The sequence below is a fragment of the Nipponia nippon genome, unplaced genomic scaffold (assembly GCF_047370975.1).
Source record: "Nipponia nippon isolate SJK-2023a ecotype South Korea unplaced genomic scaffold, ASM4737097v1 scaffold_3, whole genome shotgun sequence".
NCBI lineage: Eukaryota > Metazoa > Chordata > Aves > Pelecaniformes > Threskiornithidae > Nipponia > Nipponia nippon.
In genome coordinates this window covers 106,432,431-106,450,416 of record NW_028262347.1, presented here as the reverse complement: position 1 = coordinate 106,450,416, position 17,986 = coordinate 106,432,431, and the positions used below count along the sequence as shown (strand labels likewise).

Sequence of the window (17,986 nt, the reverse complement as noted above, 5' to 3'; positions counted from 1 at the left end):
GTGATTCAGATGACAGCAGAATCCTGAAAGGCAACAGACCAGCTGAGTGAAAGGAGACCAAGAAATACTACTTAGGAGAACACTCATCTTCCTGAGCAGACATTTCCTATGCCTTTTCTTATGCAGTGTCCACCCAGATTTAATAATGTCAGATCATATCATTGGAGAAAGAAAAACATCATCCTTTACCTTGCAATTAATTGTACATCTTTAAGTATCAAAGCAAGTCACTTGAAAAACTACAGAGAAGAAAATTTCACGGAGTATAATGTGCTTTAGTGGGAGAAATGCGGAATAGGTTGGATTTAGCTCCTTCTAACAGGAACCACAAGGCCGAATTAATCTCTGGACTAACTCCCTCTGGCTTCAGCAGAACACCAGCAGAGCTGAATGTGGTCCACTGTTCTTTTATGACAGGGGCTCCCATGGAGACTCTTAATACCTTATTAAGCAGCAGTTGGAGTCTGCTGAGTCATACTATTTTGGTTACTCCTTCTGTTGTCATTGGTAAAACATGGCCTAGTGCTGAAATTTTAATAAATACAGCTCTATTAGCTTCACACCAATTTAGTATCAGATTGTTAAATGTTAATATGTACTGCACCCTATAGCTTTAAATAGAATTAGAGATGTTTACAGCTTTGGTTAAATGCACCTTGTTCCTCCACATTAAATTTTATTACTAGAATCCTCCATGAGCAAATAGGAGTAAATCATATTAGCGTTGCTGGCTGTGTGGGGGTTGATTCTGCAGCCCAAGGAAAAGGTATTTTATTACTATTTATTATAACTTTCTAATTGGTAGGTGTGGTCAGAATGTAATTATCTCTGTAATTACAACCAAATTATTTGTTTTAGAATAACTGTAACATAATTGTGGGGTTCTCTTCATTAAGAAGTTCAATAAACTTGTGTCCTTAGCCAGGGTTTGGGCAGGTTCTGCTGGCATAGCAGGACTCAGACCAGATGAGGTCTCATTTGATGTTTGATTTGTAGGTCAAATACTGCTTTTTGAGGGCTTCTCCAACAAAATTCCTAAATTTCACTGCATAACAACTGCTCTTCTGAGTTCCCTGCACTAATCTGAAATACACTCATTTGGTGTGCTTTGTTCCACCACATGGTTTGACTCCATTTTACTACCTTCGTTGGGAGGCAGGGTAGATCGAAAGACTGCATGTCAATAGAATACTCCGAGTTTGTGTTATTCCTCTCAGAAAAAAAGAGAAAACGGAGATGGAACAGATTTTAAGATGTCAGCTAGTCTATCACTTGATCTCAAGGTTGGACCAACTCAGCCTGACTTAACCTGGTAGAGGTTGGTCTAACCTCTTCTTAGAAACTTACAGTGACAAGGCTCCATACTCTTTTCACCATCTGTTTCCATAGCCCTAATCATTCAAAATGTTTCTTAGCATACAGGCTATATCTTCTTACCTTTTCCCCAGTAGTCATACAGAACATCTCCCTTTCCTCTTAACAGCCTTCTCTATATTTGAAGACTATTGAAGGAAAGGTTGAAAAAAGAACTAACAACCTCAATTCTGTCAGGCTTTCCTCTTGTAAAGAACAAATGAGTCCCAATACTGCTTCTCTGGAAAAGATTAACAAATTATTCCAGAGAAAACAGCCCTGGAAATTCAGGGAATGATTAGGTTGGGTTCTCAGCTGGCTTCCGAGATCCCATTCTGAGCACAGCTCATAGAGGAAAATGCCTGCTGGAACACCTGCACAAAACACACCATAGCTCCAACATGTGGATCTCAAACAACCCTTCTCCCTGTCTGCCCCAGGTCTTTCAGCAAACTTCACAGCAGTTTCATATTCCAGCATTTCCACTCAGAGGCTAAATGCTGAAGCAATGTGCTCTACTGACTGCATAGCAATAGGTAGGGCAAGAATCCTACCTGTCTTGGCATCATATTGTGTTGTCTCCCTTGTTCCTCACCAGCATTGCTGGGTTGTTTGCAAACCCCACAAGAGGCTTTTCAGTCTTAGACCACCCCAGTCAGAAATGTCCTGGCAGCCGTTTTCGAGCCTCCAGCTGAGACCTGCTCAGGTTTTCATTTTAGTACATAACACAGCTAGTCACTGCAACTGCATTTCTCCCTGCTGTGCAGGACCTGGGATTCTTCTGCATCTCACACCAGGGAAGTAGGAGGTCATGTGCACAGGGTGCCCAGGAAAGCTCACTTGGGTTCTTGTCCTGGCTAGGGAAAAACATCGGGGAAAGGGACTTCTTACCTCCCTGTGTGCCTGTTCCCTGTGCCCCTCTTGAATGCAAGCTGTTGAGTCGAACTCAAACTTTTCCTCTTGGATCTAATTTGAGTTGTTAAGTCATGTTAAAATCCTATATCTACCTTGTCTGCAGCAATATTTTACCATAAGGAAGCACACAAGAACACAACGGTTCATTAGGGCTCTGTACATAGAGCTGCACAAGACAAGATCACCTTTGGGGGCTTTTGCCTTCCTGTTCTCGGCTGGCATGGTTTTGGGTACAGCTGACAGCAGCTACAGTACGTAGGTACCCACAGCCCCACATCTTTCTTTGCAAAATTAGCTGTTGATCCTTTTGGATTATCCCCAGGAAAGAGAAGGCCCCCAGGAACTTCTCTGACTGCTAACAGTTCTCTCCTGACACCAGGGGTGAGCACAGCACAGAACCAGGACATCACGTAGAAAATACAGGGCAAAAAAACACATGAGGATGGGCAACAGTTATGACTTTCCAACACGGTAACTGGACATGCATCCTCCCCTTACCATAAAAGCAAACAACGAGTCACTGGATACTGCTCAGTGCTGCTACACCACTTCGTCTACCTCCGAGCGTGCATAGGAACTAGAAGGGAAACTGCTCAGCACCATCTGTGAAGGGTTTTTTCAGGCACCCAGTTAAGCAGCTTTACAAATCTCATTCCCCTGCACTAGTCCTGTGGGAGACAAGTAAGTGGAGAATCCTGGCCTAAGCATTCAGATCAGAGAGGATCCACAAGACTGACAGCCAGCCTTTACTATTCTATATGGCACCTCTATGCCTTAAATGTTCCTGCCTTGCAATGGCACTCTGCTCTCACAGGAACACGTGCCCTTCAAATCCCTCAGGCAAACACAGCTATGGTCACTTCTACCTCTACGTCCTTCTTGCTTGCTCTCAAAGAGAAACCAGAGGATAGAAGAACTCTGTTCTGCCAGGGAACTAACTCAAAAGCCAAAATTAGTAAATCACTGTGCACATGACGACGGCAAATGGCAAAGGCCACTCCTATGTATCACTATAAAAAATAACATTAATTGGGATGCTTTGCAATTTCCTGTACAACCCATAATTAGGTTAGATAAGAAACTAGCAGTGTCTAAGTGCTATAAATGTCTAAATTAAGTTATTTTGAAAGTGCTCGGCACTTTGACATTTGAGAGTTCAGAGTAATTGGAGTATTGAAATAAAATTGCTTCTGTTATTTAAAAGGTCATTATCTTCGGGTAGATATATGAGGACTATTTTCCACTCTACTGAGCCGTTCTATTTGGTACAATTAGACCTGCTTGAGTAGATTTCTAGTGGGCCTCCTCCCACTTATCACAGTCCCAGCACTGCCACAGGGAAGGGCCTGTAAATATACAGCCCAAATACTGAGTATATATTCAGCTCATAATCAGGCTCTGAAGAGCCAGGAGCTGCCCAGAGCTTCCAACAGACACCCACCATGAACACCACAGGCTGCTACACCCAGCAAGGTGGCAACTGAGTCCTTACAGAACCAAAGTCAACAAATGTCATGTTACAGGCAGAAACCAGCCTGCCAGGCGGACAAAGGCTTTGGAGCAAATCAGGATTTCCCCTTCCCAACCAAATTACCTCATAGTCTGGCAGCAACTCTGTTATTTCAATAACACCACTGGAACCTCTTGTTTACAACATGCATAGTCGCACTGTCACAATAAAGATATGCCTTTTGCTTGCTTACCAGATCTGGTGCTCTGCAACTGTGACAGTCAAAGATGGGAACTTAAATGACTACACCTTGACTGCATTTTATTTTGGTTAGTCCAGCCGTGTCAGTAAAATAAGGGGGTATAGAAACATAGACATTGGCAGAGGAGATTTAACTTGCTACCACCTCTTTGCTGGAGACTGCCACAGCCAGGAGACTGTGGGGAATGGACTGAGCACAGGAGTGGCCAAAGAGCACTCTCACTGTTCATTCCAGTAGCTTAATCCCTGTGCTCTCCCCATGGGAGTTGAGCATCCCACCAAAACTGGAGTAGCTATGGGAGCATGACTCTTCATTGTCCCTCCTGGCCAGTGAACAGATGTACGAGGGAGAAGCAAAATCTTTAGAGCCTCCTGCCCAAACCGAACAAGGAGACAATTTCTGACCTGAACAGGGAAAGTTCCTATGCTGCTGTTGCAATCACCCACACAGAGACAGCTTCTCCCCCATCAGTAAGAGCTCACAATGTTCTTTCCACCGCAGAGACTCACCTGACACCCTCATCTCCAGCCACCCAGCCAGCACACTCACTGCTGCTCCCTCAGTAACTGCCCTACCCCACCAACCCTCCACATGCATAGGGTTGCAACATTTGAGTATTAAACACATCAAGTGATCACTGAACACAGGTGCAGCTGGTCCCATCACAAGGCCTACATTTGCTCGGTACTCATTACAGCAAATACTACTCACGGTCACCAAGATCCCAATGCACTGCTGAAGGCTGCCTGGTTCTGGATACCAGGTTTCCATAAGACACTTACCTCAAGTGCAGGGAATATGGGGGTTCCCTTTTAAAAACTTCATGCGGCAAATTTCCAGGAGCCTCCTGACCCTTGGGAAGAGCTCCCATGACAACTCGTCTGTAAGGCAAAAAGCACAGGGAAGGTTGGCATTCCTCCACCAGCCCTGTTCCCTCTCACACATCCCCATCAGCCTGGCTGACTTCAATGACAGTAATTGCTATGCACATGTCTGAAGAGTGACACCAGTAATGAAACAACTAGTCCGATCCTTAAGTGATGTGTGAGACCGTAAGCAAACAAGTAACTTCAGCTACCTGTCTCAGAGGTGCTTCGTACCAAGCAGGAGCAGACAAGAGAGCTGCAATCAGGTCCAGAGCTTTTCTGGGCTTATTTTTCAGCTTCCTTGGGATGTCTTTCCCGAAAGACAAGCATGGCAGACTGCTTTTTCATGCAGAAGGGAGCATATTGCTGCAAATTATTTTAGCTCATGTGGCTCTCAGGTAGCTTCCCTCATGATAGCCATAGGCAATCCTGAATGAGATGATCTTCTTACCAATACCCTCTTGTAACAAGCTGAGATCCCTGTATGAAAAGGACTTGGGAACAGTAGCACATGGTGACGATCACAGGGAAACTTTCCTGTGGGAGTTACAGATTGGTTTGCATGGATTTCTCAAAAAAGGTTTGAGCAAATTCTTTTTTATGAGGATGCAAAGGCCCTGCAGTACACAGGCAGCTCTGCAAATATTGCTTCACTAGCATTTATTAGCCAACAAAAAGCTACAGAAATCAGACAGTATTTAATGCTCACTGTAACATTTATAAGACTTCTATTACCGAAAAAGGAAGCAAGATGCTCTGTGCAATAACCAAATAAGTGTGATTAAGGCATTTTAGGGTTTATGGTCCTCTATTAGATTAAACTGGTTTTTAAAGTCACATAAAGGTTGTGCTGTTCCATATTTCTCTTCTTGGTTTCCCCACAGGGCAGAGTTAAGACTATGCCTTATTTCTGCATTTCTTATCCTAATGGGATTGGATTTCTTTTAAGGGTAATTCTCACCCTGAGCTACTTACCCCCTTGCAAAAGTTGGTTCTGAGATAATTACAACACTCTGGTGGTGTTTGCACTGTGCCACTTACAGTAACAACGGAGTTATGCTGAAAGTATTTGCTGCGGAATTGCTCTACTTGCTTAATTTTTCAAGTGTGTTCTAGAGCTGTTACCCCTACATCCCATGCGGCCATTCGAGAATCAGTGTCACATCAGGATACCCACCGAGTAGGCACCACTACTGCCCCTGAGGTAGCACCAAGCCTTGTCTATGAGTCAGTGAAAGCTACCTCCACATCTAGAGCTGACAGAATGGACATTCATAATTTACCAAATGCACAGGAGACCAACACAAATATAAAAGTAGGTGCTTGTGAGGGGGTTGGTTTCAGCTAATTGTTCAACCATATATTACAAATCTCTAGCAAAAACTTCATGTCACAGACTTGCCTGCAGAAAAATGACCAGGTAGCATTCTACTACTGTCGCACACACTGGCTGTATCAGACCGAGGAAATTTGATGACTGCAACATGCTTACATTTGTACCTTAACTTTGCAAGCAAGGAGCGGTGCTTTTCGTACTCACAGTATGCATTTCTTTCCATGACTTACAACTCTGGGGAAAAATCCTCTAGAGAAGAAACCAAAACTTGCTCAACCAAGCACTGTTGTACACCAAATCATTCCTAATCAGAATTTTCACCAGGAGGAAATTGTGACCCATTTCTACCCATTTGCCTTTTATATTCTCCCAAATTACAACTCCCTGAACATTAGAACAAGCTTGACTCAGGAAGACATTAATTCTTAACCTGCTGACTTCCATTCACACATGCACACTCTGGATTTGTCCTCTGTGATCCAAAACAACAGCTGATGTACCTGGTCCTTCTCTTGAAGGTGTAAGAGAACTGATGTTAGGCACAAGGAGATGAGCCTGCCAAATCCATGCATGGCTAGCCTACAGCTGGTCTCTTCTTATACCAAAGTCAGGTTGATGTCCAGAGCACTGGAACCATTAGTGCTGCTGCCCAGGCTGCAAAGTAGGTGCCAGTGCCAGCTCTAGGAAAGGGAGTATCTGCTGGCAGACAGGCTGCATGAAAAGTCTAAAGGAGGAAATGCAATTAGCAAGCTATTAAGATGCCTACTAGGTAAATGAAAACACAGGTAGCGAGATTCTTTCATGGCTCTTAATCACTTTTATCATGATTCAGTAAAGCTGTATTCACAGTTGACTGGAGTCCAAGTCTTGCTGTCCATCTATCCAAATCACAGGTTATTTTTAAGGAACGCACAGAGAGGGAAGAGAAAAGAAATAGTGTACTTAATTTTGTTGAATTCTATGACAAGTGACCTTTCCCCAGTCCTCAGGAAAAGGAAGGATGGGCATGGTCCACCTTTGCTCCACAGGGTTACTTTGATTGCAAAAACATTGGTACGTTTTGGCCTGTTTTCAGTGTACGTTTCACGAGCACAGAAAGGATAGTATTTGAGTCATCAAGTCACATACTTGGAGGTTAGAAAGGATAACCAGCCAGGTCACCTGTATAGACATAATGCAGCCTTCCTTGTATGTCTGCATCATGAGCTAGCCTCTAATTACTACATTTTCCACAGGCAATTACCTCACTCAGTGTGGAGGTTAGACCGAGCTGCAGGGTGGGTTGGGGGCGGGACATGTCTCAGCACTCTGTAAGGAAGGAAGCTGTTTGCCATAGGACATCTTGCTCATTCAGCAATGTAATTCAAAAGAAGAATCATGAACAAAGCAGTGCCCTACAGGAAGAAGAAAGTTGACGGTGTAGTTAGAGGAAGACGGGTAAAAACCTGTCTTCCACTCCAGAGTCTTCTAATGACGCTGGCAAGTCTCTAGGACCAAGATTTTGGCATATAGCAGTTCCTTGCATTCCTCAATCTCTGGCTGTCCAGTGCAACACACACAGGGCTTCACTCCTGCAGTGCTAACCAGTCCCAGTACAGTGGAAATCAGGGAGCTCTCCTGGCTCTGTCCGTTCAGGGATGTGTTTATTGGTGTGAACACAAGGGCCTTCATGGCCACAATGTCCTTCGTGTTCATCCTGACTTGCCCTGACCCAGCCTGTGGTGTTCAGGAAGCTGCTCTGCCTAAGTGGCTACTCAGCCCTTCTGTGTGTAAGATAAGATACTCAATTTCTTTACCAGGTCAAGGAGGGGCAGGGGAGAGGGGGAGTTAAGTTATCAGTTTAGCTCCTTCAAATTCTTATAAAATGTTAAGGAGCTTCATTTTTCACACTTTCTCCATCTCCACTAGGGACACAAATAGCACTTAAATTTATTACACTATGGCCTCAGCCACAAATACCCACTTCTACCATGCAGGGTGATTATGAAGGTAAATCCTGAAGTATGTCTCATATACTGATATTCCAGAGAACACCGGGATGAGGCTAGGAAAGAAGGCAGTGAAGGAGGAGAATAGAAGAATATGTTGACCAGCTGTGTCAGATCTTCATCCTCACCCATTCCATGCATTTTACCTGCCTTGCTCACTATGAAAAAAAGCAAGTCAGGGATTAGGAAACTAAAGATTGCACCGTAACACATGTTCACAGTGGGGCTGGATAAAGGCACCGCTGTCAACCTGAGAATTCCTACCTTCACTTTGCAAACAAAACAGCTTTTCAGAAAGCATGCATACATTTTCATGCAGATTCAGGGAAGGAGGAAGAGCAGGAACGGAGATATTAACATACTTATATGTTAATAAGAACAAAGATACTGCAACAAACTCACTTAACATCTGTTTGAAGCCTCAGTATTTTCTGATCTCATGGTATTAAAATTAGAATATGCTAATTTTATTAAGCTACATTGCTCTTTGGCATAATCAAGGCAGTTTTATTTGCTAGCTACTATTTGTGAAATACAAAGTATTATGCCAAATTCAGTATCTAAAATAACATTTAAAATACAAAAGTTTTCCCAGGACAAATACTGCAACATCTCATTGCCTGCATGCATGTCTGTCAGTGTCTCTCTTACAACTTCGGAGTCCATTCTCTAATTTCAATCAGGGTTGACTGCAGGGTCAGTCCAACAACTCCTTTCAGATTCAGTCCCGCACTGTAGGCTTCCAGTTTCTCTGACTGTTTCATGCTCTGAAGGGTAATTTTCTCTCCATCCAAAAGGCTGGAAAACCAAGAGTTCTTGGCTATTTCTTCCTACCCATCCACAGACCAGCAGTAGACTCTTCCCCAGTCATCACCGACCAGGAGCTTGGAGGAATTTCTTGAGAAAGAAAGAAAAAGAAGAGAATAACATTTAAGAACAAGATGCAAATAGGGTCAAGGCTTTCTCCTGTATGTCTAGCAATTAGGAGGATGTAACATTCAGGGGAGCAGGTTGTCTTTAATGTTAAATTTGAAGAACAATGATATAAACAAAGATTCATACTTCAAAGACTGAATTTAGAATCAGATCCAGACTTTTATGGAGTTCAATGGGTTACTTGTGGATGATCTAGACAGATCAGGAGCTCTTACCCTTCACTGATCCTGAGAATTCACAAACATTAATTAAATCTGCTGGCCAGATTCAGAATTCAGACTTGTTAGCACATAATGTCATGGGTTCAGCCACTGAAATCTCTGCTGCATGCAGTGCCATCAACACTAATGAAACTAACCCTCCCCACCAAACTTTCCCACTTTCAATGCATATGAGCATCACACTCAAAGTGCTCTAAATCTGAGCATGCAGAATATAGGAATCATTTTAGCAACTATCAAAATGCCAACACTTTTGGAGAGAAAGACAGCAACTGTTTTACAGTACATGGTAACATCCTGAGGTAGGAGATAATGACAAATGTTACAGACAGATGAAACTGCAGGAGGGGGATTGAGTAAACTAAAGTACTGCTGGCTGTGCAAACTAAGTTGAGTTTAACAACAAAGTTGACCTTTGGCCAAAAACTTCCTGTTTACATTTTAAGGAGATAGCACCTCCAGCAACTCCTACAATAGTGTTTTTTCTGTGGTGCAGAGGCAGTGTAGCAGCTACTGATCTCTACAACTATTCTGGCCGAAAGCTGATGTTTCTCCTGGGTTGTCTCCTATCTGACTATCCCCACATCATTCACTTAAAAGAGTTAGCCAGGCCAGCTCCCAGAGTGACTGCATTTGGCTAAGACAGCGTGATTCGGTTGCGATTTTAGAAAAAACAACAACAAGAAAAAACAAAAGACAAAAACCCAGCGAAGTTCAGAACAAAATACCATAACCTGCCAGTTTAGGGCAGAGCGGTAGAGACCCCGAGGCTGGCGCGGTGCCCTCTGCTGGACACCGGCTGCAATGCAAAGGGAAGGACAGTACCTGGATACTGCCAGCGCTGTCACTGCTGGGCTGGTCTTGCTTGGTTTTCCAGTCAAGGCAAGGCTGGGATTCAGTTCCCGACAGAGAACAAGATGTTTTCCACACTTGTTACCTGTTGCGTGGTTTAAAAATAAATATTTAGAAAGTGTCTGGGGGCAGCATGGATGGGATTGTTATTATTTACGGTCAGCAAGTTGTTAAGTTGAGAACAAATATATTTAATCTCAGCCTGTGCTGTTGCAAAATAGGCCCATCCCAATTTAATTTGTGGCTATGATAGTTACATGTGCTGACGTGCGGCTGTATCAATTGTGTGCTAAATTGGATTTGTGTATTATTGCTTTCTAAATTGCATGCCTAGTTCAGCAAAATTGTTCATCAGTTTTCACGGGCTCTATGCTTAATAAGATGCCCCACAATACCTTGCTGCCAGGATATAATACAGCCCATAATTGCCTAGTAAAAAGAAATTACATAAAGCCCTGGTATTATCAACTTATCTAAATCTGCTCATAACAGAACCAATAATTAAATGCCGAGCACATTTCACATACACACACATACATACACACACCCCCAACAACATAACTCAATCATAGTTACTTTGGTCTTTTTAATGACTGTGTTTTGTATTAATTTTATTTTCTTTAATGCGTAGAATGAGATATGGGAATATTTGGCCATTTGAAACAATTCTGAAGGCATCTGAATAGTTTAAGGGAGCATGTCACTGCTTTGATTATACCTCTCAACTCTTTAATAAAGAATGCTGTTGCTGTATGCATCTGAGAACATGCATCCTTATGTTCATGTGTGAACAGGTGTGTCTGTCAACACATCACCAGATGCCTCGTCAATGCTTGTCTTCTTTTATGATCCTCTCTGAAAAAGGCACAAACAGGAGTATTCTGCTGTGCTCCCATGGGCAGCTTTTAAGTCCTAGTTTGGAGAACTGTTTAAGACATACATTTTAAAAACAGCTAAAATCTCAGTTTGCTCGAAGACATTCCTATGCAATTGTACCTAAGTAAAAAGGACATGGAAATAAATTCCACAGGAAGTTACAGGCAAGAATTGAGGAAATTCTTAAAACAAATTGGATGTTTGTACATGTAAAAAGAATCTGCAAAATGACTACATAATACTACAAGGATTTTGGAAGGAATGTTAAGTCTTTTGCTTTGATTTACAGCAATCTGATTAGAGACTGCAATGAAACCAAATATGTAGCTACCACAGCCAGACTATTTCACATCTGGCATCTCTGGTGTTCTTGAACCTTCCCTAGAAGCATCTGGCTCTAGCTACTCTCAGAGACATGACAAAAGGTCGGATGGGCATCTGGTTTGGCATTTCCAGTATGCCTCTGCATGTATAAATATTTTCACATAGCAATTTAAGTAATGTAGATGCTAAGTTACATGAACAGCACTTCTGAAGATCTCAGTGGTAATGTCCAATTACTGTATAATATCTTTTTATGCAGATGTTACATCTATAGCTCTATATTTATGCAAATTGTGTGCCTAAAATTGAAGTAATAGAGAATGTCTGTAATGAGGATCACAGCAAATAAGTGGTGTAAATTATACATACTAACAGCACAATTCCTTTCTCTTATAAAATGTGCTGTGAAAAGAAGCAAGCTGTGCTATTTAGGCTGTGCCTTTAAAGCTCCCTGGCAGGTTTCAGCTCCTGTATTTGTTTGAACAGAGAAGTGAGCTTGAGTTGTTTTTAATACCAGTCAGCACTGTAGCCCCATCATCTTATTAACCTCAGCTTTGTGAGAACTCCAAGGTATCAGCTTCAGCTTGGCACAGCCTTGAATAAACAGCTCCATGCACTAGGGTCTGCTGCTGGCCTCCCACCAGTTTGAAGGGCCTCTGACCTCATTTAAGGTGGCAAAGGCAACAAACTTCCCTGTTCCATCCCAGGGCAGGATCTGGCACTGCCCACTCTGACATTATGCCAGGATACTTTAGTACAGGCCATCAGCAGAAGTGCCAAAGGAATGGGCTTTCTGGAGCCAGGATAGTTCATTAGTTTCACAGGTTTATGCAGAAAGGTAGTCTATCAAGCTTGACAGAACCCGTGGCAGAGCCTATGAAGAAGCTTTCAGCTTCATCCAGGCAGGATGTGCCCTTGAGACTGGTGGCTCAGGGCTCCTCTCTGTCTCTAAGGTAGGGCAGTGGCTACTCACTACTTCTGCTGCTGGTTACAGTAACACCACACCAGTTACCCGCACCATCTCCCCTTCACACCACTGTGCCCACACACCCTCTTCTTGCTCACAACCAAACAAGGCCTGCAGCACACAGTCACACTGCAATTCACAGCCCACCCTGTGGTCATACCTGTGTTGCCTGGCTCCTCCATCACGCCTCTCTGCGGTCTTAGTCCAGCAGCTTTGCCTGGGGTATTGGTGTATTCAGTCTTCCACAGCTGTGCCAGCAAGAAGGTAAAAATGGGAAAAGCATGGATTATAACAATGCAACAAGAGAGAGATGTGCCTGTCTGCTTCCCAGCAAGGGGCGGGAATTGGACTTCTAACATCAGAACAGGATTTCACAGTTGTCTCTCCCTCTACCACTGTGCTGCAGGGTGTCACACTGGAGAAATGTATGCAGGGAGCTGGTGGGGTTGTGGGGCTGACACACTAACGAGGATCTCAATAACCCAGGAAGCTCTCCCACCAGACTGGAGGCAGAACCAGCAGTGACCTCCTGCTCCTTAGAAAGTATGACTTAATAAACTGAGCTATCAGCCAACTCTCAGAAACCAGACTCAAACATATTTCCAATGGGCAATATAATTTTTGTTTTCAAAATCACACCAGAATGAAAAGCACATTTTCAAAACTCTTCCTGAATGGCCAAGACTCCTCCATTCAGGAGGATAAAAGTTGATAGGATGCAAACATTTTACTCTGATTTTCAGCTTCTGCCCTGTGCTGCCCTGTAAAGAAAGTGGCATGGGCTTTTAGTAGCTCTGTCACTCCATTTAGGATGCAAAAGTTTGCTTCTAGTCTACAGTGAATCAGGATTCCTGTTCCTCTCCCCCATCTACCTACCCTCACCACTCCATCTGTGCTTCCTGTGATGATGATGCTGCATGTGTCCCAGTCCATCACTTCAGCAAAGCAGCAGCAAACAATATGGCTTTCAGGTCTGCAGGTGGTGTTAATGCTTGCAAGAAGCTGGCCATTGACTGTCCACAGATATAGGTAAGATCCAGCACAAGAGATAATAGCACCCTGTAACAAAGCAAGAGGCAATGTTTCAAGATCCTACACTCATCCTCCTCATAGCTCCTAAGTGCTGATTTTACATTACAGAGTCGCTCTGACTTAAATTCTGACCTTTGTTTTCCTTCTGAGCAGATGATTTAAACCAGAGAGAGTAAAAAATGACATTTTTTTCTCATGAAAAATTCTGACATTTTTACATTGTAGAAACCCAAACCAACTGTCTCAGATTTATCAAGATAATGCAGAAACAAAGGGGTTTTTGCATTTTGTAAAAGAAAGCATTTCTTTACATGTTCCCTTTCTCTTTTCCAGAAAATTTAGGCTTTTAGTAAAAAAGCAGACTGACAGACTGACCTGGATACTGCCAGGGACAGGCACTGCGCACAGGCAATGCCTAGCACAGGTTCTAGGCCAGGACTAGTGCTCTTTTAAGTTTTACAAATAAGCATTCTCTTAAACAAGGACATGGTGTTCACCTGCTTAGCTGCAAAGCCTTTGGTGATTTCACAATCCTCCTCTGCCCCTCACAGGGAGCTTAATGTCATCGCATTTTTAGACTGTGTTTTGCATTTGACCAATGACCAGCTCAGCATTCAGTGAGCTGCACTTCTGATGCAGAGAACGTCCTTTGCAACTGAATCTCTCCTCTCCCTTCTGTGCAGGTGCATAGTCTTACCACAGACTGCACGTAAGGAGCAGATACACAGGTAATCCCTTAGGGGCAAGAAACACAGAACCAAGAGCCAATGGTGCAATTTTAAATTATCTTATCAAAAGTGCATTTTGATCAAGTTACTAATTGAAATTCCACCTGACCTTTCCACCCTTTGCCTACTAAGAACCAGCTAAACAGAACACTATCAGCAAAGTCATCTGATTCTGGCAAAGGCCAGTGTGCCCTTAAATTAGCAGCATGCACCTGGTTTAAATCAACTAACACAGTACTTCACCCCTGCCTCATCTGGGGCCAGGGCTCTTCACACTGCAGGGCAGAATTCTGAAGATAAAACAAGGATAGTGCATTCAAAACAGAGTTGCCAATAATTAAAGAGATTAAATTTCAGCTACGTTATCTGCATGAGAGTACGTAATGTCCAGGCATTTGGTAATGATCTACAGTGTTTTTCAGGTCAGGGATTTAAAACTAACTGAAATCATTTGTTACAGCAAGCTTTTACAATCCTCCTTAGCCTATAAACTTTTTGGGACAGCCTTTTTATTTTGTGTCTACGTGATACAAACACCATGAGGTTTGGATCTATAAATGGAGCTTCTAGATCCTCAAGCAAATATAAAAACCAACAATCACATAACAAAGATCTGCACAGGGTTCTTATTTCACAGAAAAGTATGCAGTTCAGAAATTTGTTTCCTTCAAAACTTTACTTCAAAACGTTCTGAATTTTCCAGGAAAAAACCTTGTTACCAAACATGTACTTTTGTGTCAATCAAAATATTTAATTTAGCACAATGGAAACATTTTGTTTCTATCTTCATGTAATAATATATAAATATATATAGAAAATTTAAACAAAAACACATTTCAGAATTAAACATCCTGTTTTGCTAACGTCAAAAAGAATTTTTCTCATCCACAACATATGGACCCTTTCATCTTTTTTTCCTTGAAGTTTCAGTCATACTTTCCTAAGGTTTTTCCTCTTTTAAATGAACCTTTCTGCAGGCTCTTGTCCAATCAGTTTAACCATTTGCATGCCAAAAAGCTGGAGAACTGCTCTTGGATCAATCACCAGACTGTTCCTAGCACAGACCATCTTGGTTTTGGATAGCTCCAGAAGAGGAGCTACCAACTAAAAAGGCTACCAGCAGTGGTGGGCTGGTACATAGAACGAAGAGGACTCCATCCTCTTGGGGTCTCAAGCCCATGGTCTGTGGCAGCTCACCCACTCATTTCTGAATGCATGGCACTGCTTCAGCTGACTTCATAGGGAACCACCAGGGTGTTCTGAACTGGCCTGCTGAAGCCACTGGCCATTTTACACTAACCAGGATCCCTGGGGCTGGGAGCTGAGCTGGCACTGAACAGACTAATTCCCACCCTCAATTGCTAACCATCAGACTGCATGGTTAATAAAGCTCTGATATGAGATGACTATTTTTTCACAGACTAAGTAGAGAGTGTCTGCCTGGTTTCTTACTGCTATGGACTCAATTTTGCCTCTCTTTGTACAAGCTCTGGTACTGGATCCAACCTTGAATTGTCTGAGTAGCTGGAATCCTGCTCCAGTATATGAACAGAGACAGAAAATACAAATGTGCAAGCAACATTTTTGGGAGGTAGAAGGCTGGAAAAAAAATCTTATCCAGAGTGTTTACAGTAAAATCCAATACAGAATATTTTCCTATCAACATGCATGCAATTCTGGCTGGGCACATAGACTTATACCCACTGCTATCAAGAGCCCCCCCCTGCCCCCCACCTGATAGTAGAAGGGAAAGTAAAGCCAACATTATCACCACAAAGGTGTAAGGAAGTTATCAGCTGAGGCGGCAGACTGAGGTCCAACATGTCTCAGCTAACATGGCTCTGCTGCATGAATGTCAGGAGAAATTAAGAAAACAATGGAGGCAATAAGGTTGTGGGTGAGCCAAATCCAGGAGCTACTAGGGTAATACTTCATCCTCCATAAACTAGAATTTGTTTAATCCTGCTATCTACCCACCCAAAGATGCTTCTACTTAGCTACTCAGTCTAAGACGTTGCTTTTAGTGCTTGCCTCTCATCATTAAGAACACTATTAGCAATCTCTGTAGAAAGAAAAAAATCAATGTATCAGACTCTCAGGATGTTTTTATGTTGGGAAGAGCACCCATTAAATTATCATGAAATGTTCATGGATACATCAGAAGAAAGATGATAAATGAAGATCTTACTGTTGAATTGTTGATGGCAACAGAACAGAGGCTTGCCTCGTGGGCAGGAAGCTGGTTTATGTACGTCAGCTTGTTCAGGTCCCAAATGATGCAGGTTCTGTCATCGGATCCACTCACAAAGATGCTGTAGGTCATAGATGCAGCAAGGCAGGTCACTGCCTGAGTGTGCCCATATAAAGCCTGGTGGGGAAAAAGCAACCAATAAACCACAGCAGAGGGTGGCTGATTTACTAGGGAACCACAATCCTACTGTCATTTGCTTAGTAAGAACAAGCAACATAGTCATTCCTTGGATAGCTGAAAAAGGTATGAGGGGGAAATCCCAAAGGATCCTATGGAAGCATCCTTGTCCTCAACTTGTGGTTGAGGAAAGCTGAGTCTCCAAGAGATTAAATGATTTGCCCCAAGCTGCATACTAACTCAGGGCCCTTGGCATACATTTTAGACTCTGTGACAGTGCTTTGTGTTTAGCAACAAACCATCATTTTTCACTTCAGTCCATGAAGTTTTAAGTAAAATTTATGCTTGGAAATTACTATTTCTCAATATTTAAAAAAAAAAATTTGAAACAAAACTTATCAGGATGTATTTCAGTGACCTTCCCCAGTCTTTTCTTTCTGTTTTCCTGAACAAGTACTAATATTTTTCCAGTTTTACTTAAGAAGAAAAACAGCATTTGGGGATAATTTTTGCATAAAGCCATATATGAATTCCTTTCTCTTTCATCATTATTCAACATCCTTTTTTTGTTGTTGTTGTTTTATAGGTTCTAGAGATGTAAGGAGTGCCCAGTTTAATTTAGCCTTAAATAGTTTCATACAAAAAGACTACACTTTAGGCAATTAAATCACACAGATAGAAATCATGAATAGAAATATACTGATGACAATTGTTTAATGCAGCATTCTCAAATGACAGCAATATAAATCTCTGCTGCATAACCATCAATGACAGTGAAGTCTGTAGGGTAATAGAGAAAAAGTCCTTCACAGCTTTCCTAAAAAGCCTTTCAGGGCTCATTTTTTAGCTGCCTTACTGTGAAAAATCAGACCCACCAGTTTTAATCCTGGTTTTAACAGTAAATGCATATTCCCTGCTGGCTTCCTCTATGTGACATAATTAGCACATCTTCAGGGTCTGTCTCAGTTCAGCATGGAGCAGGAGAGCCACATGTCCTGGATGATTTTTGCAAACACATCTCATACTCTTTTCCAGCGTGTGACTGCGAGACTGAACTCTCACTGGCTAACGTGCTGCCACTTGCCAAGGTTACTAGGACAATAATATTCAAACATTAATCTACTGATGAAGAAGTCAAGCTGCAGCAGGCTATGTACTACTGAAGGTGACTTGCAACTGCAAGGGATGAATTTCAGCTTGTGATTTATTCCATTCACAAAAACTGTCAATTAAAAATACTGGCACAAAATGGAGTCTCCAACAGTGGTTTTCAGAGGTCAAAAACACTCTCAGCTAAGCACAGAAAAGGAGGCTCAGCAATAGCTTTGCCCTGGCTGTAGAACAGTCTCCTTAAAAAGGACTGGGCATAACCCTGTGCCTGTGCTCGAGAACTGCACCAGACCTCTGCAAAAAGGGCTGGGACAAGGCAGGTTCAAGGGCTCCAAATTTCCTCTCCTTCCTCCAAAGCACGAAAGAAAATGTACCCACCATGACAGCATCCAAACTGCCAAG

General features: G+C 42.5%; 2 protein-coding genes across 8 annotated transcripts in view; one reads left to right on the top strand and one right to left on the bottom strand.

Annotated features, from left to right (window-relative positions):
* VSTM4 (V-set and transmembrane domain containing 4) overlaps window positions 1-17,986 on the top strand; it is a 76,270-nt gene that overhangs the window by 40,602 nt on the left and 17,682 nt on the right. Inside the window, exon 8 of one of the 3 annotated variants that reach the window (XM_087764459.1) lies at window positions 10-898. The exons of the other annotated variants lie outside the window; for them this stretch is intronic. Coding sequence (XP_087620585.1) covers window positions 10-27 — 18 coding nt within the window. The 3' untranslated portion in view covers window positions 28-898. Of the gene's footprint in view, window positions 1-9; window positions 899-17,986 lie in introns of those variants that run through there. 3 annotated transcript variants of the gene reach the window in all.
* WDFY4 (WDFY family member 4) overlaps window positions 8,579-17,986 on the bottom strand; it is a 146,891-nt gene continuing 137,483 nt past the window's right edge. For all 5 annotated transcript variants that reach the window (XM_087764449.1, XM_087764451.1, XM_087764450.1 and 2 more), the window contains 5 exons: window positions 16,295-16,474; window positions 13,223-13,405; window positions 12,507-12,594; window positions 10,153-10,264; window positions 8,579-9,067 (listed from right to left, as the gene is read on the bottom strand). In XM_087764449.1, the coding sequence (XP_087620575.1) occupies window positions 9,001-9,067; window positions 10,153-10,264; window positions 12,507-12,594; window positions 13,223-13,405; window positions 16,295-16,474 (630 nt within the window). In that variant the 3' untranslated portion in view covers window positions 8,579-9,000. The remainder of the gene's footprint in view (window positions 9,068-10,152; window positions 10,265-12,506; window positions 12,595-13,222; window positions 13,406-16,294; window positions 16,475-17,986) is intronic.